Raw genomic sequence first — 23,639 nt, 5'->3', positions numbered from 1 at the left:
CTCTTCAAGGAGAACTACAAACCACTGCTCAAGGAAATAAAAGAGGATACAAACAAATGGAAGAACATTCCATGCTCATGGGTAGGAAGACTCAATATTGTGAAAATGGCCATACTGCCCAAGGTAACTTATAGATTGAATGCCATCCCCATCAAGCTACCAATGACTTTCTTCACAGAATTGGAAAAAACTACTTTAAAGTTCATATGGAACCAAAAAAGAGCCCGCATCACCAAGTCAATCCTAAGCCAAAAGAACAAAGCTAGAGGCATCACGCTACCTGACTTCAAACTACACTACAAGGGTACAGTAACCAAAACAGCATGGTACCGTTACCAAAACAGAGATATAGATCAATGGAACAGAACTGGGTCCTCGGAAATAACGCCGCACATCTATAACTATCTGGTCTTTGACAAAGCTGAGAAAAACAAGCAATGGGGAAAGGATTCCCTATTTAATAAATGGTGCTGGGAAAACTGGCTCCCATATGTAGAAAGCTGAAACTGGATCCCTTCATTACACCTTATACAAAAATTAATTCAAGATGGATTAAAGACTTAAACGTTAGACCTAAAACCATAAGAACCCTAGAAGAAAACTAGGCATTACCATTCAGGACATAGGCATGGGCAAGGACTTCATGTCTAAAACACCAAAAGCAATGGCAACAAAAACCAAAATTGACAAATGGGATCTAATTAAACTCAAGAGCTTCTGCACAGCAAAAGAAACTACCATCAGAGTGAACAGGCAACCTCCAAAATGGGAGAAAATTTTCACAACCTACTCATCTGACGAAGGGCTAATATCCAGAATTTACAATGAACTCCAACAAGTTTACAAGAAAAAAACAAACAACCCATCAAAAAGTGGGCAAAGGATATGAACAGACACTTCTCAAAAGAAGACTTTTATGCTGCCAAAAGACACATGAAAAAATGGTCATCATCACTGGCCATCAGAGAAATGCAAATCAGAACCACAATGAGATACCATCTCACACCAGTTACAATGACGATCATTAAAAAGTCAGGAAACAACAGGTGCTGGAGAGGATGTGAAGAAATAGGAACACTTTTACACTGTTGGTGGGACTGTAAACTAGTTCAATACTTGTGGAAGTCAGTGTGGCGATTCCTCAGGGATCTAGAACTAGAAATACCGTTTGATCCAGCCATCCCATTACTGGGTATATAGCCAAAGGACTATAAATCATGCTGCTATAAAGACACATGCACACGTATGTTTATTGCGGCACTATTCACAATAGCTAAGACTTGGAACCAACCCAAATGTCCAACGATGATAGACTGGATTAAGAAAATGTGGCACATATACATCATGGAATACTATGCAGCCATAAAAAATGATGAGTTCGTGTCCTTTGTAGGGACATGATGAAATTGGAAATCGTCATTCTCAGTAAACTATTGCAAGGACGGAAAACCAAACACCGCATGTTCTCACTCATAGGTGGGAATTGAACAATGAGAACACATGGACACATGAAGGGGAACATCACACTCTGGGGACTGTTGTGGGGTGGGGGAAAGGGGAGAGGGATAGCATTAGGAGATATACCTAATGCTAAATGACGAGTTAATGGGTGCAGCACACCAGCATGGCACATGTATACATATGTAACTAACCTGCACATTGTGCACACGTACCCTAAAACTTAAAGTATAATAATAATAAAATTAAAAAATTAAAAAATTAAAAAATTAAAAAAAGAATGCTTTATTTATAAAATAAGGAAACCCACCCCACACTCCTTAAAGGTCTCATAAAAATGAGGTTCTGGTAGCCAGTAGTGAACATTTTATGTCTAAATTGGGTATGGCCATAAAGACTCCTTACCTTGGTTAAGCCACAGTAGGCCTGAGTTGCCTTAGTTTTTATACTGTCCCTATGCCCAAATTAGGAGAAAAACATAAATGAGCCACATTTGACCGCGGCTGTCATAAAGATATCTTAGAGGATGAAATTTTTATTAAGTGTAGGAGTATTTTTAAATATTTGATCTCATTCATCTGAATAGCTCTGGACCCTTGATAATTAAATCATAATCTCAAAGACCATTGTATTATATTGTCTTAAGTTATTTCGCTTACCTAGCCATAGAAATTTCTCACTTCCATCACGAAGATGGAGAAAGAAAGGGACATGTGATTCATATGACAAGGAGCTCTGCATTCCTTCTGCCAATTGTGTTTTGAGATAAGGAAAGGAAGAAGTGACACTGGGACACTGCCTGAAACACATGAATGTAAAGTGAGCCATAAAAAAGGCTGATTCTGATGTCAAAAACTTAAACAATACTTCCTGTCCAACTGGCAAACAGTAAGAAATGTTTATTTTCAGGAAGAAAGCCTACTAATTTTGTTTTTTTGTTTGTTTGTTAGTTTTGGTTTGTTTTGTTTAGAGATGGGGTCTCACTATGTTGCTCAGGCTGGTCTCAAACTCTAAGGTTCAAGCAATCCTCATGCCTCAGCCTTCCAAAGTGCTGGGATTATAAGTGTGAGCCACTGCACCTGGCCATTTAAGGTCAAAAAAGTTTGTCAAGAAAGTTGTCATTCTAGTCATCTAGTTGTCACTAGGAGAAACCCACACTAAGCTTACAAATTATATCTTCCACTTGATTTGGCAGTGTCAAAGTAAATACCATGATTAGGAAACTCCTCTTTAGAAAGTCAAAACTATACTAATATTGCTTCTTCCATTTTAGTTTTAACATTCAATACTTAAATGCAAACTATTTTCTTTCTACTAGGTAGCGGCTATTTATAATACACTGTGAAATAAGAATACATCTCTTAAACAGACCATCCCTTAGACCTGCACGCTATGGTGGCTATTGGGCACTTGAGTGTGACTTACTGAAATTGATGTATACTCTAAGTATAAAATACACATCAGATTTTAAAGCCTTAGCACCAAGAAGGATCTAAAATACCTCATCAATATTTTTTGTATTGATTACATGCTGAAATGGTAATATTTTGATATATTTGATTATAGCAGTAAAAAAATATGTACTATTAAAATTAATTCTATCTGCTTTTTACATATAGCTTCTAAAGAAGTTTTCATGTGGCTCACACAGTATTTCTACCGGACAACACTGCCTTCACTTTTCACCTGAGTCAGGAGTAACAGTATCAGACTTTATTCCTATCTACTTGGAATATCTTGGGCTTACACTTTACTTTAAAAGAGGAACAAAAATGTAGAACTTTTACAAGCATCGTTAACAAAATGGAGAATGTAAAACTAATGTTCCCAAAAGTAGCATTTACGCACCTGTTAAATCGTTTCACAACTGTCTTCCAAGCTACCTCTTCCCTTGCCTGTACTAATATTAACATCATAGCCTTTTAACAGATGCAACAGATCCTTTTTGATGCCCACTCATGACTGGTTGCCTTTACCAGTCTCAGTCCTTGCTGGCCAGACTTCTTTCATCTGCTGGAATGTACCTTTTTTTTTCTTTGCCCAAAAGTTTCTCCGGCCACAAGATCCCACTAGGCTCATGTGTGTGGCAGAGGAAGTACCAAGAAATTACCCACTGGGAGCTTCCTCAAACAGTAACTGACAGGAGTTGAGGTGTACGTACCCCAGCCCTTCACATCTTCACACTGCAGATGAGGTAAGCCAGCAGTATGTGTTCTACACCCGGAGTTCCTCCTCCTTGCTGGGATTCAGCTTCAGTTACCTGCAGCTGTAAACTGTTTAATAATTTGCCCTTTGTTTCTCCTGCCTTTCCCTCTCTCTTCCCCACCACTTATTGGATTTCCTGGAATCATTTATTTAGCAAATAAGCTACTTGCTGAGAATCCTTGTCTTGGGGTCTGCTTGTGAAGAACCCAAACTAAGATAATTGGTCTTCCCACTTACACTCTCACCTCTCACTAATCCATCCTCAACCTCAAAAACCGGGCTATCTTTTTAAACAATCACTGTGACCATATCAATTCTTACTTAAAACTTTTCAGTGATTTTCCACCGCTCTTAGACTATCTAATACCTCAGATTCAAGTTTCTTGATATCAATTCCAATGACTGCTTTACTGCCCAAGTTTCTTTGCCACACTCTAGATAATTTGCCATCACTCAGAACTGCTAAACCTCAAAAATTTTAAATTCCAACATCCCACACCTGACCATAGTTTTCTATGTTTATGCAAACACTACTACTCTGCCTGCACTAAGACCTCCAGTCTCTCAATCTCTCATTTTCTCACCATCTGGCAAGCTTATTATGGCTTTGCACACTCTGTATTTCACCTAAACCACCAGCAACACCACTTTTACTACTCTCTGACTCGCACTCTCAAGTCAGCTGGCCTCCTCTCTGGGTAGTATTAGCTTAGAAACCATCTGCCCTGAATATTTTGCAATCTCATTCTGCCCCTACATACAGGCTAGAAGCAAATGCAACAGAATGAGCAGCTCAGAATTTTTTTTTTAATTTTTTTTCTTTTTATTATTATTATTATTATTATTATTATTATTATTATTATACTTTAGGCTCTATGGTACATGTGCACAACGTGCAGGTAAGTTACATATGTATACATGTGCCATGCTGGTGCGCTGCACCCACCAACTCGTCATCTAGCATTAGGTATAAATTTGCCTGATGAGGTATTTTCCGCCTTCTCAGGATGGGGACCACAAATAAGTGGTCCCTAATCTCAAACAGAGGCTTAATACCACTCAATCATTTTTAATGTCTCATTACTTTCCTTGGAAATTGTAAGTCTTCATCGCTTTCCAACATCCTGTGTCTGTTTACTCTCAGTAGATTACCTCGAGTCTGAATTGGCAAAAAAGAAAATCTATCCAAAGTCTAAACTTTTTTGCCCCTGCGCAAAACTGATATTCTCCTCTTGTGCTCCACAGTTCAACCCTATCTCCTGAGACTGATCCTGAATCCAAGTCCTTTCAAGATCTAGGCCAACTTCCCAGCCTCACCTTCTGCCTCTCCTCCAGGTATATCCTGCCTGCAGTTCTGGGAATCCTGTCCAGACATGGAGAGGATATGGAACCCAATGTGGTGGATCATACCCAGTAAGGTCACCTGCTGGGAGCAGATCCCAGGAAAGAGCCTCCTGAACAAAGCTGAATTCCTATTTCCTTTTTTTTTTTTTTTTTTTTAAATACTTTAAGTCCTGGGACACGTGCAGAATGTGCAGGTTTGTTACATAGGTATACACGTGCCATAGTGGTTTGCTGCACCCATCAGCCCGTCGTCTACATTAGGTATTTCTCGTAATGCTATCCTTCCACTACTCCCCCACCCACCGACAGGCCCCAGCATGTGATGTTCCCCTCCGTGTGTCCATGTATTCTCATTGTTCATCTCCCACTTATGAGTGAGAACATGCAGTGTTTGATTTTCTGTTCCTGTGTTAGTTTGTTGAGAATGATCGTTCCCAGTTTCATCCATGTCCCTGCAAAGGACATGAACTCATCCTTTTTATGGCTCTATAGTATTCCATGGCATATATGTGCCATATTTTCTTTATCCAGTCTATCATTGATGGACATTTGGGTTAGTTCCAAGTGTTTGCTATTGTGAGTAGTGCTGTAATAAACATATGTGTGCATGTGTCTTTATAGTAGAATGATTTATAATCCTTTGGGTATATACCCAGTAATGGGATTGCTGGGTCAAATGGTATTTCTGGTTCTAGATCCTTGAGGAATCACCACACTGTCTTCCACAATGGTTGAACTAATTTACACTCCCACCAACAGTGTAAAAGTGTTCTTATTTCTCCACATCCTCTCCAGCATCTGTTGTTTCCTGACTTTTTAATGATCACCATTCTGACATGAAATGGTATCCCACTGTGGTTTTGATTTGTGTTTCTCTAATGACCAGTGATGATGAGCTTTTTTTCATATGTTTGTTGGCCACATAAATGTCTTCTTTTGAGAAGTGTCTGTTCATATCCTTTGCCCATTTTTTGATGGGGTTGTTTTTTCTTGTAAATTTGTTTAAGTTCCTTGTAGACTCTGGTTATTACACCTTTGTCAGATGGATACATTACAAAATTTCTCTCCCATTCCATAGGTGGCTGTTCACTCTGATGATAGTTTCTTTTGCTGTGCAGAAGCTCTTTAGTTTAATTAGATGCCATTTGTCAATTTTGGCTTTTGTTGCCACATTGCTTTTGGTGTTTTAGTCATGAAGTCTTTGCCCTTGTCTATGTCCTGAATGGTATTGCCTAGGTTTTCTTCTAGAGTTTTTATGGTTTTAGGTTTTACATTTAAGTCTTTAATCCATCTTGAGTTAATTTTTGTACAAGGTGTAAGGAAGGGGTCCAGTTTCATTCTGCATATGTCTAACCAGTTTTTCCAGCACCATTTATTAAATAGGGAATCCTTTTCCCATTTCTTGTTTTTGTCAGGTTTGTCGAAGATCAGATGGTTGTAGATGCATGGTGTTATTTCTGAGGTCTCTGTTCTGTTCCATTGGTCTATATATCTCTTTTGGTACCAGTACCATGCTGTTTTGGTTACTGTACACTTGTAGTATAGTTTGAAGTCAGGTAGCATAGTATCTCCAGCTTTGTTCTTTTTGCTTAGAATTGTCTTGGCTATGTGGGCTCTTTTTTGGTTCCATATGAAATTTAAAGTAGTTTTTTCTAATTCTGTGAAGAAAGTCAATGGTAGCTTGATGGGAATAGCATTGAATCTATAAATTACTTTGGGCAGTATGGCCATTTTCACTATTGATTCTTCCTATCCATGTACATGGAATATTTTTCCATTTGTGTCCTCTCTTATTTCCTTGAGCAGTGGTTTGTAGTTTTACTTGAAGAGGTCCTTTATGTCCCTTGTAAATTGTATTCCTGGGTATCTTACGTTCTTTGTAGCAATTGTGAATGGGAGTTCACTCATGATTTGGCTCTCATCTATTATTTGTGTTTAGGAATGCTTGTGGTTTTTGCACATTGATTTTGTATCCTAAGACTTTGCTGAAGTTGCTTAAGGAGTTTTTGGGCTGAGATGATGGGGTTATCTAAATATACAATCATGTCATCTGCAAACAGAGACAATTTGACTTCCTTTCTTCCTATCTGAATACCCTTTATTTCTTTCTCTTGCCTAATTGCCCTGGCCACAACTTCCAATACCATGTTGAATAGGAGTGGTGAGAGAGGGCATCCTTGCCTTGGGCTGGTTTCAAAGGGAATGCTTCCAGATTTTGCCCTTTCAGTATGATATTGACTATGAGTTTGTCATATATAGCTCTTATTATTTTGAGATGCGTTCCATCAATACCTTGTTTATTGAGTGTTTTTGGCAAGGAGGGGTGTTGAATTTTATTGATGGCCTTTTCTGCATCTAGGGAAATAATCATGTGGTTTTTGTCATTGGTTCTGTTTATGTGACGGATTATGTTTATTGATTTGCATATGTTGAACCAGCCCTGCATCCCAGGGATGAAGCCAACTTGATTGTGGTGAATAAGCTTTCGATGTGCTGCTGGATTTGGTTTGCCAGTATTTTGTTGAGGATTTTCACTTCAATGTTCATCAGGGATATTGGCCTGAAATTTTTTTTTATGTCTCTGCCAGGTTTTAGTATCTGGCCTCATAAAAAATGAGTTAGGGAGGAGTCCCTCTTTTTCTGTTGTTTGGAGTGGTTTCAGAAGGAATGGTACCAGCTCCTCTTTGTATCTCTGGTAGAATTCGGCTGTAAATCCATCTGGTCCTGGGCTTTTTTTGGTTGGTAGGCTATTAATTACTGCCTCAATTTCAGAACTTATTATTGGTCTATTCAGGGATTCAACTTCTTCCTCGTTTATTCTTGGGAGGGTGTATGTGTACAGGAATTTATCCATTTCTTTTAGACTTTCTAGTTTATTTGCATAGAGGTGTTTATAGTATTCTCTGATGGTAGTTTTTATTTCTGTGAGATCAGTGGTGATATAGCCTTTATCATTTTTTATTGTGTGTATTTGATTCTTCTCTCTTTTCTTCTTTAATAGTCTGGCTAGCAGTCTATCTATTTTGTTAACCTTTCAAAAACCAGCTCCTGGATTCATTGATTTTTTTTAAGGGTTTTTTGTATCTCTATTTCCTTCAGTTCTGCTCTGATTTTAGTTATTTCTTGTCCTATGCTAACTTTTGAATTTGTTTGCTCTTGCTTCTCTAGTTCTCTTAATTGTGATATGAGGGCGTCAATTTTAGATCTTTCCTGCTTTCTGATGTGGGCATTTAGTGCTATAAATTTCCCTCTTAACACTGCTGTAGCTGTGTCCCAGAGATTCTGGTACATTGTGTCTTTGTTCTCATTGGTTTCAAATTATTTATTTATTTCTGCCTTAATTTTGTTATTTACCCAGTAGTCATTCAGGAGCAGGTTGTTCAGTTTCCATGTAGTTGTGGAGTTTTCAGTGAGTTTCTTAATCCTGAGTTCTAATTTGATTGCACTGTGGTCTGAGAGACTGTTTGTTATGATTTCCATTCATTTGGATTTGCTGAGGAGTGTTTTACTTCTAATTATGTGGTCAATTTTACATTAAGTGCTATGTGGCACTGAGAATAATGTATATTCTGTTGATTTTGGGTGGAGAATTCTGTAGACATCTATTAGGTCCACTTGCTCCAGAGCTGAGTTCAAGTCCTGCATATCCTTTTTAATTTTCTGCCTCATTGATCTGTCTAACACTGACAGTGGGATGTTAAAGTCTCCCACTATTATTGTGTGGGAGTCTAAGTCTCTTTGTGGGTCTCTAAGAACTTGCTTTATGAATCTGGGTGCTCCTGTATTGCATGCATATACATTTAGGATAGTTAGCTCTTCTTGTTGCATTGATGCTTTTATCATTATGTAATGCCCTTCTTTGTCTTTTTTGATCTTTTTTGGTTTACAGTCTATTTTATCAGAGACTAGGATTGCAACCCCCACTTTTTTTTTTAATTTCCATTTGCTTGGTAAATATTCCTCCATCCCTTTATTTTGAGCCTATGTGTGTCTTTGCATATGAGATGGGTCTCCTGAATACAGCACATTGATGGGTCTTGACTCTTTATCCAATTTGCCAGTCTGTGTCTTTTAATTGGGGCATTTTGCCCATTTACATTTAAGGTTAATATTGTTATATGTGAATTTGATCCTTTCATCATGATGCTAGCTAGCTATTTTGCACAATAGTTGATGCAGTTTCTTCATAGTGTCATTGGTCTTTATGTTTTGGTGTGTTTTTGCAGTGGCTGGGACTGGTTTTTCCTTTCCATACTTAGTGCTTCCTTCAGGAGCTCTTGTAAGGCAGGCCTGGTGGTAACAAAATCCCTCAGCATTTGCTTATCTGTAAAGGGTTTTATTTCTCCTTTGCTTATAAAGCTTAGTTTGGCTGGATATGAAATTCTGGGTTGAAAATTCTCTTCTTTAAGAATGTTGAATATTGGCCCCCACTCTCTTCTGGCTTGTAGGGTTTCTGCAGAGAAATCTGCTGTTAGTCTGATGGGCTTTCCTTTGTAGGTGACCTGACCCTTCTCTCTGGCTGCTCTTAGCATTTTTTCCTTCATCTCAACCTTGGAGAATCTGAAGATTATGTGTCTTGGGGTTGCTCTTCTCAAGGAGTATCTTAGTGGTGTTCTCTGCATTTCCTGTATTTGAATGTTGGCCTGTCTTGCTAGGTTGGGGATGTTCTCCTGGATAATATCCTGAAGAGTGTTTTCCAACTTGGTTCCATTCTCCCTGTCACTTTCAGGTATACCAATCAATCATAGGTTTGGTCTTTTCACATAGTCCCATATTTTCTGGAGGCTCTGTTCATTCCTTTTCATTCTTTTTTCTCTAATCTTGTCTTCACACTTTATTTCATTAAGTTGATCTTCAATCTCTGATATCCTTTCTTCCACTTGATCAATTCGGCTATTGATACCTGTGTATGCTTCACGAATTTCTCGTGCTGTGTTTTTCAGTTCCATCAGTTCATTTATGTTCTTCTCTAAACTGGCTATTCTAGTTAGCAGTTCCTGTAATCTTTTATCAAGGCCCTTAGCTTCCTTGCATTGGGTTAGAACATGCTCCTTTAGCTCAGAGGAGTTTGTTATTACCCACCTTCTGAAGCCTACTTCTGCGTATTTGTCAAACTCATTCTCTGTCCCATTTTGTGCCCTTGCTGGAGAGGAGTTGCTATCATTTGGAGGAGAAGAGGCATTCTGGTTTATGGAATTTTCAGCATTTTTGTGCTGGGTTTTCCTCATATTTGTGGATTTATCTACCTTTAATCTTTGATGCTGATGGTCTTTGGATGGTGTTTTTGCGTGGGTGTCCTTTTTGTTGCTGTTGATGTTATTGCTTTCTGTCTGTTAGTTTTCCTTCTAACAGTCAGGCCGCTCTTCTGCAGGTCTGCTGGAGTTTGCTGGAGGTCCACTCCAGACCCTGTTTGCCTGGGTATCACCAGCAGAGGCTGTGGAACAGCAAAGATTGCTGCCTGCTCCTTCCTCTGGAAGCTTCTTCCCAGAGGGGCTCCTGCCTAATGCCAGCCGGAGCTCTCCTGTATGAGGTGTTTGTCAACTCCTCCTGGGAGGTGTTTCCGAGTCAGGAGGCACAGGAGTCAGGGAGCCACTTGAGGAGGCAGTCTGTCCCTTAGCATAATTCGAGCACTGTGCTGGAAGATCCACTGCTCTCTTCAGAGCTGGCAGGCAGGAATGTTTAAGTCTGCTGAGGCTGCACCCACAGCCACCCCTTCTGTCCCAGGGAGGTGGGACTTTTATCTTTAAGCCCCTGACTGGGGCTGCTGCCTTTCTTTCAGAGATGCCCTGCCCAGGGAGGAGGAACCTAGGGAGGCAGTCTGGCCACAGCCACTTTGCCACGCTGCAGTGAATTCTGCACAGTCCAAACTTCTGGCAGTTTCCTTAACACTGTGAGGGGAAAACTGCCTACTCAAGCCTCAGTAATCGTGGACGTCCCTCCCCCCACCAAGCTCCATCATCCCTGGTCAACTTCAGACTGCTGTGCTGGCAGCAAGCATTTCACGCCAGTGGTTCTTAGCTTGCTGGGCTCTGTGGGAGTGGGAACTGCTGAGTGAGACCACTTGGCTCCCTGGCTTCAGCCGCCTTTCCAGAAGAGTGAACAGTTCTGTCTTGCTGGGGTTCCAGGCACCACTGGGGTAAAAAAACCTCCTGCAGCTAGCTCAGTGTCTGCCAAAACAGCTGCCCAGTTTTGTGCTTGAAACCCAGGCCCCTGATGGTGTAGTCATACAAGGGAATCTCCTGGTCTGGGGGTTGCAAAAAGTGTGGGAGAAGCATAGTATCTGGGTCAGACAGCACAGTCACTCATGGCTTCCCTTGGCTAGGAGAGTGAGGTCCCCAGCCTCTTGCACTTCCCAGGTGAGGCAATGCCCCACCCTGCTTTTGCTTGCCCTCTGTGGGCTGCACCCATTGCCTAATCAGTCTGAATGAGATGAACTGGGTACCTCAGTTGGAAATGCAGAAGTCACCTGCCTTCTATGTTGGTCTTGCTAGGAGCTGCAGATGGGAGCTGTTCGTATTTGGCCATCTTGATTTGGCTCCTTAAAGAACTTTTTAATTTCCATTTTGATTTCGTTTTTGACCCAATGCTCATTGAGGAGCCAGTTATTTAATTTCCATGTATTTGCATGGTTTTGAAGTTTATTTCTGCTTGATTTTCAGTTTTATTCCACTGTGGTCTGAGAGAGTGCTTGATATAATTTCAATTTTCTTAAATTTATTGAGTCTTGTTTTATGGCCTATCATACAGCCTATCTTGGAGAAAGTTCCATGCGCCGTTGAATGGAATGTGTATTCTGCAGTTGTTGGATGAAATGTTCTGTACATAGCTGTTAAGTCCATTTGTTCCAACGTATAGTTTAAATCCAATGTTTCCTTGTCAAGTTTCTGTCTTAATAACCTGTCTAGTGCTGTTAGTGGAGTATTGAAGTCCCCCACTGTTATTGTATTCTGCCTATCTCATTTCTTAAGTCTATTAGTAATTGTTTTATAAATGTGAGAGCTCCATTGTTAGGTGCATATATGTTTAGGATTGTGATATTTTCCTGTTGGACAAGGCCTTTTACCATTATATAATGTCCCTCTTTGTCTCTTTTAACTGGTGTTGCTTTAAAGTTTGTTTTTTCTGACATAAGAATAGCTAGCCCTGCTTGCTTTTCGTGTCCATTTGCATGCAATGCCTTTTTCCACCCCTTTACTTAAATTTATGTGAGTCCTTATGTGTTAGGTGAGTCTCCTGAAGGCAGCAGATAGTTGGTTGGTGAGTTCTTTCTTATCCATTCTGTAATTCTGTATCTTTTAAGTGGAGCATTTAGGCCATTTGCATTCAATGTTCTATTTTTGTGCTGGTTGGTCTCCGGCTGGAAGGTGGTGCTTTCCAGAGAGCATCAGCTGTGGTAATATGAAGAGGAACTAGCAGTCAGTGGGGTCCTAGAACTCCCAAGAGTATATTCCCTTTGTCTTCAGCTACCAGGGAGGGTAGGAAAGGCCCATCAGGTGGGGGCAGGACTAGGCATGTCTGAGCTCAGACTCTCCTTGGGTGGGTCTTGCTGCAGCTGCTGTGGCGATGGGGGTAAGGTTCCTAGGTCAATGGAGTTGCGTACCTAGAAGGATTATGGCTGCCTCTGCTGAGTCATGCAGGTTGTCAGGGAAGTGGGATAAAGCTGGCAGTCACAGGCCTCACCCAGGTCCCACACAATCCAAAGGGCCATTCTCATTCCCACTGTGCCATCCCTAACAGCCGCGAGTCTGTTTCCAGGCAGTGAGCAAGCAGGGCTTGAGAACTTGCCCCAGGCTACCCCCCTCCCAGCTGCAAAAGAAAAGTGTTTGGTTCCTCCCCCACCTGTGGAGTCTGGATGCTGGATTCACACCCTCACCAGAGTTCTGGCCAGGAGGCTTCTTGTCCAGTTCAAATTGTTACAAAGTTTAGCTGGAGACTTCCTTCTTCCTGTGGCATCCCCCACCCCACTCTCCCACACCTCTGGCTGCCCTCCCAAAAGGATCCCTGTGGGGCCACGCAGGAAAGGCCTGCTTGGGGACCCAGCAAGTTCCCAGGACCTTTCCTGCTCCTCTACTGCATAATTCACTTGCCTCTCTAAATTGCCTCAGCTTCTGGTAAGGTGTGAAACTTCCCGCAAACTAGACATTCATTTTCCCTAGTGGGGTTGTGTGTTCTAGAGAGGAGGGTCTCCCTTTCCCACTTCCGCAGTTTGGGCATTCACAGTATTTGGGGTGTCTCTGGGTCCTGCAGAAGCAGTCTGCTTCCTTCAGAGGGTCTGTGGGTCCTCTTGGGATTCCTGCTTTGTTCTTGCAGTCGTTCTGGAGCTAAAATTCATGATGTGAGCCTCCACATGCTGCTCTGTCCGTCCAAGTTAGAGCTGCAATCCAGTCCTGCCTCCCATCTGCCATGATGATCTCACATTTCTATGTTTTAATATTCTGCATAGCACTGTAGTGCTAGCTGATGTTTCTCTTCTTTATGTGTTTATTTACTGTTTTTGCTTTGTTTTGTTTTTTTGCTTTTGAGATGGAATTTCGCTCTTGTTGCCCAGGCTGGAGTGCAATGGCGTGGTCTCTGCTCACGGCAACCTCGGCCTCCCGGGTTCAAACGATTCTCCTGCCTCAGCCTCCCGAGTAGCTGGGATTACTGGCACCTGCCATCACACCCAGTTAATTTTTTTGTTGTTGTATTTTTAGTAAAGACGGGGTTTCACTATGTTGGCCAGGCTGGTCTTGAACTCCTGACCTCAGGTGATCCACCCTCCTCAGCTTCCCAAAGTGCCGGGATTACAGGCATGAGCCACCGTATTCGGCTCTGTTTACTGGTTTAATGCTCACTTCTCCCCGCTAGAATGTAAGCTCCATGAGAATACAGCTCTTATCACTGTCTCTCCCCAGTGGCAAGAATAGTGCTTCAAATACAATAAATACTTGGTAAATATTGCATGAATGAAATCTCAGGAATGCCTTATATGTTTTTAAAGATTTCCAGGTGAGTGTGACTTCAGCCGGGCTAGAAAGCATGGGAGTGATACCTGCATTGTCACTCTCACTATGCTGGAATATGGAGGGTGGTGAGAAGTGACCTTGAAAAGTACAAAACCAGGCCAGACAAGTGAAGCATTGCTCTCTTCAGCTTTGCCTTTAAGCATACTGTTTCCAAGACGCAGAATATGCCCTCTCCAACATCCCTAAGCTATTGAGTTCAGGTATCATCTTTAATAACTACAAACATTAAAGGCAATTATTTTGAAGTACTTACTTTATTTTCCCCAGTCTCAAATACTGTCTTACATGCAATAGATACTCAATGAATGTTTCTTGAATTGCATTGCTCAGAGATTTGCTCCAGCCCACTGGACTTGCTGGTGTTCTCTACTACAACTTACATAATACTAATGTTAGCTGAGGAGAGCAAAGATCACCTGGTGGTCAGCAAGCAGACCATCTGGAGGCAAAACTCCTTATCTGAGGAATTCAGAAGTAATTAGATGCCTTCCTATCTAAAGCTGGCATCTGGTACCAGGCTTCTTTCCCAAAAACTTACAAGTAACTAGAATTTCTATAGATCTTCAGACTGCATGCATGTCAAAACTCATTGTGCAATTCTTACTGGTGTCACGGCACCAAAATGTCTACAAATGTAATCATTTATCATGACCTGTGTGACTAATATGGTCCAAATTACCCTTAAGCTCCTGCTTGAAGGTCCATAAATACCCCTAAGGAAAATCCACTGCAGCACCCTCAGTCCTCTCTTGCTGAAGCGCCCGCCCATTGCACTCTGCCACAGTGTTCTTTCCATCTAATACAACTTTCCTTTTCAAACCTATACTTTTGTTGGTAAATTCTTTTTACCACCCTCAAGCCAATCACTCTCCGTGGCAAGGCTCTGACACCCCACCTGGCATTAGCTATCATATATTTAATACATACCATGTGCCAGGTACTGTGCTAAACCCTTACCTATAGGGGTTTGGGCCACAATCCCAAATGTTGAAATCCCAAAAGATCAAAATTCTGAAAAAAAAAAAATTCTAAAAAAATTTTTTTTAAGTTCTTTAAAGGCATTTACATTTTTAAAAGATTTATTTGAGAAACATATTGGCCAGGTGAAGTGGCTCATGCCTGTAATCCCAGCACTTCAGGAAGCCAAGGCAGGAGAATCACTTGAACCCAGGAGTTCAATGTCAGCCTGGGCAAGATAGTGAAACCTCATCTCTACAAAAAATTAAAAAATAGCCCACTGCAGTGGCATACGCCTGTAGTCCCAGTGACTTGGGGAGGCTGAAGTGGGAGGATCACTTAAGCCTGGGAGGTCAAGACTGCAGTCAATCGTGATCACTCCACCACACTCCAGCCTGGACAATAGAGAGAGACATTGTCTCTTAAAAACAGCATCAACAACAAAACAAACAAACAAAAACAACAGAACACTTTATAGGCCACTTTAGACAATAAAATAGGCAATAATAACATACATATTTTGGCAAGCATAAACACTCAAGTATACTAAGGACAGTCACACAGGCACAACATTTATAAGCAGACAAATCATATTCATAAATAACTTACACAACTGCAGTCATCTGAAATACTTATAGAATGGGAGTTAGATGAATTTAACTCCTTGGTCTCTTCCAACTCTAAAAATTATATTTATCTATGAGTTACTAGCCTTTCACACCTTTGGTTCAGCAGTACCATCTGCTTCTGCATTTCTGCTTCAAACAGTGGTTATATCAAAACCACATGAAACTGTTTCCATTTCCATAAGTTCTTTTTTGAAATCACCTGACTTGATTTGAAATAGGAAAAGTGAACTGAAAGAAGCCACGTTACTAAAGCCACAGAAGAGAATTACTTCCTCAAATACGCTCTGTATATTTCCTAACATTGTTAATATCATTGGTTTAATCACCTATGGGAGGAAAATACTCACTATTAAGAGTATTTCTGAGGAGAGTTATACAATAATCAAATTTTAGGCTATCTAATGGTGGTACTAGCCCTAGTACATATTTGAGGAGAAAAGTTAAGCACTAGTCCCTAATATATTTGTTATTTATGAATTTTAGAAATTATAGAATTGAGAAACAGAGAGTGAGGTGAGAAGAGGAAAAACCTGGTCCAAATTCCTTTTTTTTAATTGAGAAGATAGCATAAGAAGGAGCCCTTAGCTTTTCTTGGTGAAAACCTTTTGTAATTCATTTAACCTCTCTGAGTCTCAGTTTGCTAATCTTCAGAATTAGTGGGTTTGGACCAAATAATATCTCAGATTGCTTCCAAATCTGTGAATTAACCCCGAGGGTATGAAAGCCTGTCAAAATTCCTTTTAAAATCCCTTTTAAAACACAATAACAGGTTTGAAAACTTATCCTTAACCTGCAAAGATCAGTTCTTAAGTTGAAGGTCACAGCCACAAATGAATTAAGAACTGAAATTTAAGCCTATTTTTAATAAGGCTACAATCTAGCAGTGAAAGTTTTAAAATTCTAAGTCTAACAAAGACTGGGTAATGGTTTTGATTCCTAAACTCTTGACCACCGACGCTGCACAGTGGTTTTGATGTATTTTCTCCATTGGTAATGAAGAGATGAAGAGGAAAGCAGGCAGGAAAAAAATCAGGACACTGAGGTCAGCACAGAAGGGGATCCAAAAAAAACTTCAGAGATGGATTAGAAAGAAGAATATAGGAAATGTAGAACTCAGTCAGTAAGGGTTCATAAATGCATTACCTGTGTTGGAAGATTCCTTATAATGAGATCATCTTCTAGGATGTAGTAACCAATTCTGTTTTTTTCCAACCGTTCTACAACCATCATACAAATGCAGATTGTTCTGCCTGTCAGTCTTCATCATCCCAAACTGACTAATATAAATCTCTGGCCTGTCCTCATAAATTCCATTTTAATGTAAAACTCAGTATTTAAGTTTTTCCTTCTATTTTCTCTCCAGCAAGATTAGAAAGCTCATTTCCAGAGTTTATTTTGGTCCCTGCCTGATATTTACCACCTCCTTATGTACCCAACACCATCCATCCATCTGCTAATAAACACCCTAGAGTTGAGGCAGAGTGGGTGCCTGGCGGGATGACCCAATACGAGAAGGGAATTAACACCTGAAACAAGCTTATTAACCTTTTAAATGAAATGACTTAGCTTATGCAATTCATTCTCTCTCTCTCTCTCTCTCTCTCTCTCTCTCTCTCTCTTTTGAGAGGCAGGGTCTCGCTCTGTTGCCCAGGCTGGAGTGTGGTGGCTATTCACCACCATGATCATAGCACACTGCAGCCTTGAACTCCCGGGCTCAAGTGATCCTCCTGCCTCAGCCTCTCGTCCTGAGTAGCTAGTGCTACAGGTGTGCACCACCAAGCCCAGCTACTTTTTTTTTATTTTGGTCTCTAACTCCTGGCTTCAAGTTATCCTCCTGCCTCGGCCTCCCAAAGCACTGGGACTACAGGTGTGAGCCACTGCACTTGGTCACTTACAGATTTTTTTTAATGCCCCTCAAAATGGAGAAATGACTTGAAGAAGTACTCATTTCTCTATACCTCTATAGCAGTAAATTCCACAGAAAAAAAGGAACCAAAAAGAGGAAAAGACCTCACTGAGTATTTAAGTAATAGCAAGTTCAAGCTTGGGAAGTAGCATCAGCAAGAAGAAAGACATATGAAATGAAGGCAAAGTGTCACTGATTTTGTTCACTCTGTTCCTAGTGAGAAATTGATGGTGTAGAGTCACTTTGGCCTGCTCAAGACCAATCTGGCATGAAGATACAGCTCCGAGGTAAGATTCTCTGGACTAGTAGGTTTATCCTAGAGCTATCATCTGAATTGACCCTCTAGGCTTATTGACATCAGCTTCCCGAGGCTCCTGTGGCCTTCCCCTGCGCCAGCAGCTCAGTGTTCCCAAGTGGAGGTGGGGTCTTCCTGAAAGCCGCCTGTGGCCAGGCACAGTGGCTCATGCCTGTAATCCCAGCACTTTGGGAGGCTGAGGCGGGCAGATCACAAAGTCAGGAGTTCAAGACCAGCCTAGCCAATATAGTGAAACCCTGTCTCTACTAAAAATACAAAATTTAACCAGGCATGGTGGCAGGTGCCTGTAGTCCCAGCTACTAAGGAGGCTGAGGCAGGAGAATCGCTTGAACCCAGGAGGCGGAGGTTGCAGTGAGCCAGGATCACGCCATTGCACTCCAGCCTGGGAGACAGAGCGAGACTCCGTCTGAAAAAAAAAACAAAAAACTGAGGGGCTTAGCAGGAGAAAAAGGCTCAACGAGTTATCTAAACTTGCGGAGCTGGTAAGTGGTAGAGGTAGGATACAAACCCAGGTCTGTGGGATGCCAGAGTCTGAGATCTGCCCCATTTATTTATTCTCAAGTACTTTAAAATCATTTTAAAGGTGTTTAAGGATGAAGAAATCTCCTGGTTATGTGCAATAAATCAGAATTCCTAGGAAATTTTATATGATATTCAGAATCACTATCAACATTGATCAGAAAAGTTTTACTATGATTTTGCCCATGTTCTACATTACTTTCAGATGTCCTTCTAGAGCTCAGATGCACAATTAAAAAAAAATCTTTCCTATAATTCAGGTATCTAGTTTCTCATATGCACACACACAAAGAGACCACACAAACACACAAACACTACACATACACACATTCCACAGAAAAACATACAAAGACCACAGACACATACATACACAGAGATCACACAAATACACTGAGATACACATACACTGACCACAGACACACCTCTACACACACTCCATGGATAAAAGCACCACAGAGACTTTGATTCCCCAGAACCAACACCAACACAAGACAGCTGAGGGTTAATGGGGAAAAGGGACACTACACCATATCAAAAAATAGCAAATAGATTATAATTATTAGACATTCCTATTTTTAAATCCCCTGTGTCATTTCTGCTTCTCAGAATACTTCATTGACCCTTTCTCCTCTTTAGGGCTCCTAACATCCCGCTGAGTTTTTTTCTGTGCTGCCTGTCTTAAAATCATCCTCGTCTTCCACCCTCTTCTTAAGGTCCCAGGGCCTTCACAAAGCCTCTCTCTCAAGTTCTCATTCTTTTATTTGCCATTGCCTGTCCATTTCATACGCTTCAGACTCCACTTTTTATTCCCTAAGAAGACTACTAAGGTATTTTCATGAAGAATCATTTTTCTACTTTAGAGAAAAATTTTGCAACTCCCTTAGAAGGCAGGATTAACTTAGGAAGTTGTAATTTTTAAATAGCACTTATGGCTGGGCACAGCAGCTCATGCCTCTAGAGAATCCTAGCACTTTGGGAGGCTGAGGTGGGAGGATCACTTTAGGCCAGGAGTTCAAGACCAGCCTGGGCATCACAGCAAGACGCTTTTCTCTACAAAGAATTTTAAAATTAGCCAAATGTGGTGCTGCACACCTGTGATCCCAGCTATCTGCAGTCTGAGGCGGGAGGATTGATGAAGCCCAGGAGTTCCACACTGCAGTGAGCTAGGATCGTGCCACTGCACTCCAGCTTGGGTGACAGAGAGAGACCCTGTCTCTAAAAAATAAATAAAAATAAAATAAATAGCAATTATCTTACTCCTGTGTATATATTCTTAGAATGTTTTTGTTTAGTGAGGAAAAAAGCATCATTAGTAATTTCCATTGCTTTATCCAATTTATCTAAAACCAATTTGCTGATATGACTCTGTTATAATAGCTATTTTCCGAAATATTCTCAGGTTTATATTTTTGATACCATGGGATCCATTATCCAAGAAATTGGATATTTTAGATAATCAAACACTCTGATTCATGGAGCATTATTAAAAACACTACATAGGAATTACCGAGTTTCAAAGAAGTAACATAAAACAGTAGTAGAGTTTCCCACCTGGTACAATGGAGGCATGGTGGGAAATATTGATGGATAAGACATGTAACCCTACAAAGCCTCACTTTCCCCTCTGTTTAAAGATTTGCTTCACAGGCTTTGCAAGGAAAAACAGATTTTTTTTTTTTTTTTTTTTTTTTTGAGACGGAGTCTCTCGCTCTGTCACCAGGCTGGAATGCAGTGGCACCATCTCGGTTCGGCTCACTGCAACCTCTGCTTCCCGGGTTCAAGTGATTGTCCTGCCTCAGCCTCCCGAGTAGCTGGGACTACAAGCATGCGCCACCACACCCAGCTAATTTTTATACTTTTAGTAGAGACGGGGTTTAACCATGTTGGCCAGGATGATCTCGATCTCCTGACCTTGTGATCCGCCCGCCTCGGCCTCCCAAAGTGCTGGAATTACAGACATGAGCCACCGCGCCCGGCCAGAAATGATTTTTATAGAAAGTTCCTGGCATACCACAAATATTGGATAAATATGAGTTTGGTGACTTTTCTCCTTTTTGTCCCCTCCTCAAGAATGAACTATTAATATTACTACATTTGGCCAGGTGCAGTGGCTCACGCCTGTAATCCCAGCACTTTAGGAGGCCAAGGTGGATGGATTACCTGAAGTCAGGAGTTTGAGACCAGCCTGGCCAACATGGGGAAACCCTGTCTCTACCAAAAATACAAAAATTCACCGGGCGTGGTGGCGAGTGTCTGTAATCCCAGCTACTCAGGAGGCTGAGACAGGAGAATAGTTTGAACCCAGGAGGCAGAGGTTGCAGTAAGCCAAGATCATGCTACTGCACTCCAGCCTGCATGACAAAGCAAGACTCTGACTCAAAAAAAAAAAAAATTACTACATCTTACAATACACTTCCCTCTTTTGTTGATGATTCTGAAGGTACTTCACAATCTTGTGGTGGCTTACAGCTCCCATATGAATATTAGTTATTACTGTTATGTGCTGAGTATTAGAATACTAGATAATAGTATTTACTATATATAATTAGCTCATGAGAGAAATCTAATTATAAAACCCATAACTACTAATTTGCAACATTGCTATTATTTTTGTTATTCAAGTTCATTTCATTAGCTACTTTTGCCCTCACAAGTCAAATAAGACCCATTCTACATTGCCTTATTCAAGAAGTTTCGCCCATCAAAAAGTGTCAGACTTCTGGTTAACGTCCAAGTAGAAGATTTTTGGCCACACGCAGTGCCTCACACCTGTCATCCCAACACTTTGCGAGGCCAAGTGGGAGAATCGCTTGAGTCCAAAAGTTCAAGACCAGGCTGGGCAACATAGTGAGACCCCATCTCTACAAAACAAACAAACAAAAAAATTATCCGGCCTGGTAGTGTGCACCTGTAGTCTCAACTCCTTGGGAGGCTGAGACAGGAGGAGTCCGTGAGCCCAGGAGGTTGAGGCTGAGTGAGCTGTAATCACTCCACTGCACTCCAGCCTGGATGACAGAGTGAGATCCTATCTCAGAAAAAAAAAATAGATTTTTAACTACCTAATTATTGAACAATTGTCAAAATGTCCCAATATTTACTTCTTTTTCACATTTATTTCATTTCATCCATATATTTCTATTTTTGATGCTCAGATTCATCTGATCTTAATTTCTCATTAAAATATAAAAGTATAGACCTTAGAAAAATATTTGATTTGCAGAAATATTTTGCTTACTGCTGTTAAAATATTATCATTTGGACTAGAAGTATCACTATGTAAAAAATTACTCTTTAAATTTTTACATTTAACCTTTTCTTTTGCTTTTTCTTGTTGTTATTTTCACTGTTTCTCACTCCACAGGTCATTATGGATCTGATCAACTCTACTGATTACCTGATCAATGCCTCTACTTTAGTAAGAAACAGCACTCAGTTTCTAGCTCCTGCATCAAAAATGATTATTGCCCTTTCTTTGTACATTTCATCTATAATTGGTACCATCACCAATGGCCTCTATCTATGGGTGCTAAGATTCAAGATGAAACAGACTGTCAATACTCTCTTATTTTTTCATCTCATTCTCTCATATTTTATTTCAACAATGATTCTGCCATTTATGGCCACCTCCCAACTTCAAGACAATCACTGGAACTTTGGAACTGCCTTGTGCAAGGTCTTCAATGGCACTTTGTCTCTGGGGATGTTCACCTCTGTTTTCTTCCTTTCGGCCATCGGTCTTGATCGTTACCTTCTCACTCTGCACCCAGTGTGGTCCCAGCAGCACCGAACCCCATGCTGGGCTTCCAGCATTGTCCTGGGAGTCTGGATCTCAGCCGCTGCCCTCAGCATCCCCTATTTGATTTTCAGAGAGACACATTAAGACCGTAAAGGAAAGGTGACTTGCCAAAATAACTATGCTGTGTCTACTAACTGGGAAAGCAAGGAGATGCAAGCATTAAGGCAGTGGATTCATGTGGCTTGTTTCATCAGCCGCTTCTTGCTGGGCTTTCTTCTGCCTTTCTTCATCATCATCTTTTGTTATGAAAGAGTAGCCAGCAAGGTGAAAGAGAGGGGCCTGTTTAAATCCAGCAAGCCCTTCAAAGTTATGATGACTGCCATTATCTCTTTCTTTGTGTGTTGGATGCCCTACCATATACACCAGGGCTTACTTCTCACTAAGAACCAGTCACTACTTTTAGAGTTGACTTTGATACTTACAGTGCTAACCACTTCTTTCAATACTATCTTTTCTCCCACACTCTACTTATTTGCTGGGGAGAACTTCAAAAAGGTCTTCAAGAAGTCCATTCTTGCTCTTTTTGAGTCAACATTTAGTGAGGATTCTTCTGCAGAAAGGACACAAAACCTAAACTCAGAAGACTAAATTTAAATTCTAGATTCTTAAGCAAACATGCACTTGGTCAATTATACCAATAGAGATATACCTTCTGCTTTTGTATGCTATAGTCCCTATATTAGAGAGATAACTAGGCTGTACTATAGTTAGATCTCTGAGCAATAAAAGGGCTGCAAGAAAACAAGCAATTTGCAAGATCATGCTGCAAATGTGATTCTTTTCTTTTCTTTTTTTTGAGGCAAAGTCTCACTCTGTCGTCCAGGCTGGAGTTCAGTGTGCAATCTAGGTTCACTGCAAACTCCACCTCCCAGGTTCAAGTGATTCTTGTGCCTCAGCCTCCCAAGTAGCTGGGACTACAGGTGTACACTACCATGCCCAGCTAATTATTATTTTTTTTTTTTTGAGAAGGAGTCTCGCTCTGTCACCCAGGCTAGAGTGCAGTGGTGCGATCTCAGCTCACTGCAAGCTCCGCCTTCCGGGTTCAAGCCATTCTCCTGCCTCAGGCACCTGAGTAGCTGGGACTACAGGCGCCTGCCACCACGCCTGGCTAATTTTTTGTATTTTAAGTAGAGACAGGGTTTCACCATGTTAGCCAGGATGGTCTCAATCTCCTGACCTCATGATCCTCCCACCTCGGCCTCCCAAACTGCTGGGATTACAGGCATGAGCCACCGCACCCAGCCATGCCCAGCTAATTGTATTTTTAGTAGAGATGGGGTTTCACCATATTGGCCAGTCTGGTCCCAAACTCCTGGTGCCAAGTGATCCGCCCGCCTCGACCTCCCAAAGTGTTGGGGTTATAGGCATGAGCCACTGTGCTGGACCTATGATTATTTCGACTCATTTTTTATTGTGGAAAAATATGTGTAACATAAGATTTACCATTTTCACCATTTTTAGTGAACATTTAAGGGCATTAATTATATTCACAAAATTGTACAAC

General features: G+C 41.0%; 1 protein-coding gene across 1 annotated transcript; it reads left to right on the top strand.

Moving 5' to 3' along the window:
* Positions 1-21,706: 21,706 nt before the first annotated feature.
* GPR33 (G protein-coupled receptor 33) lies at positions 21,707-22,723 on the top strand. The gene is given in 1 exon segment (XM_024232008.1): positions 21,707-22,723. A coding segment is annotated over 1 exon segment (1,017 nt).
* The last annotated feature ends 916 nt before the right edge of the window (positions 22,724-23,639 follow it).

This window comes from Pongo abelii, chromosome 15, assembly GCF_028885655.2.
Source record: "Pongo abelii isolate AG06213 chromosome 15, NHGRI_mPonAbe1-v2.0_pri, whole genome shotgun sequence".
In the NCBI taxonomy this organism is placed as follows: domain Eukaryota; kingdom Metazoa; phylum Chordata; class Mammalia; order Primates; family Hominidae; genus Pongo; species Pongo abelii.
The sequence above is the reverse complement of the archived record's forward strand: the minus strand, read 5'-3'. Positions and strand labels throughout refer to the sequence as shown.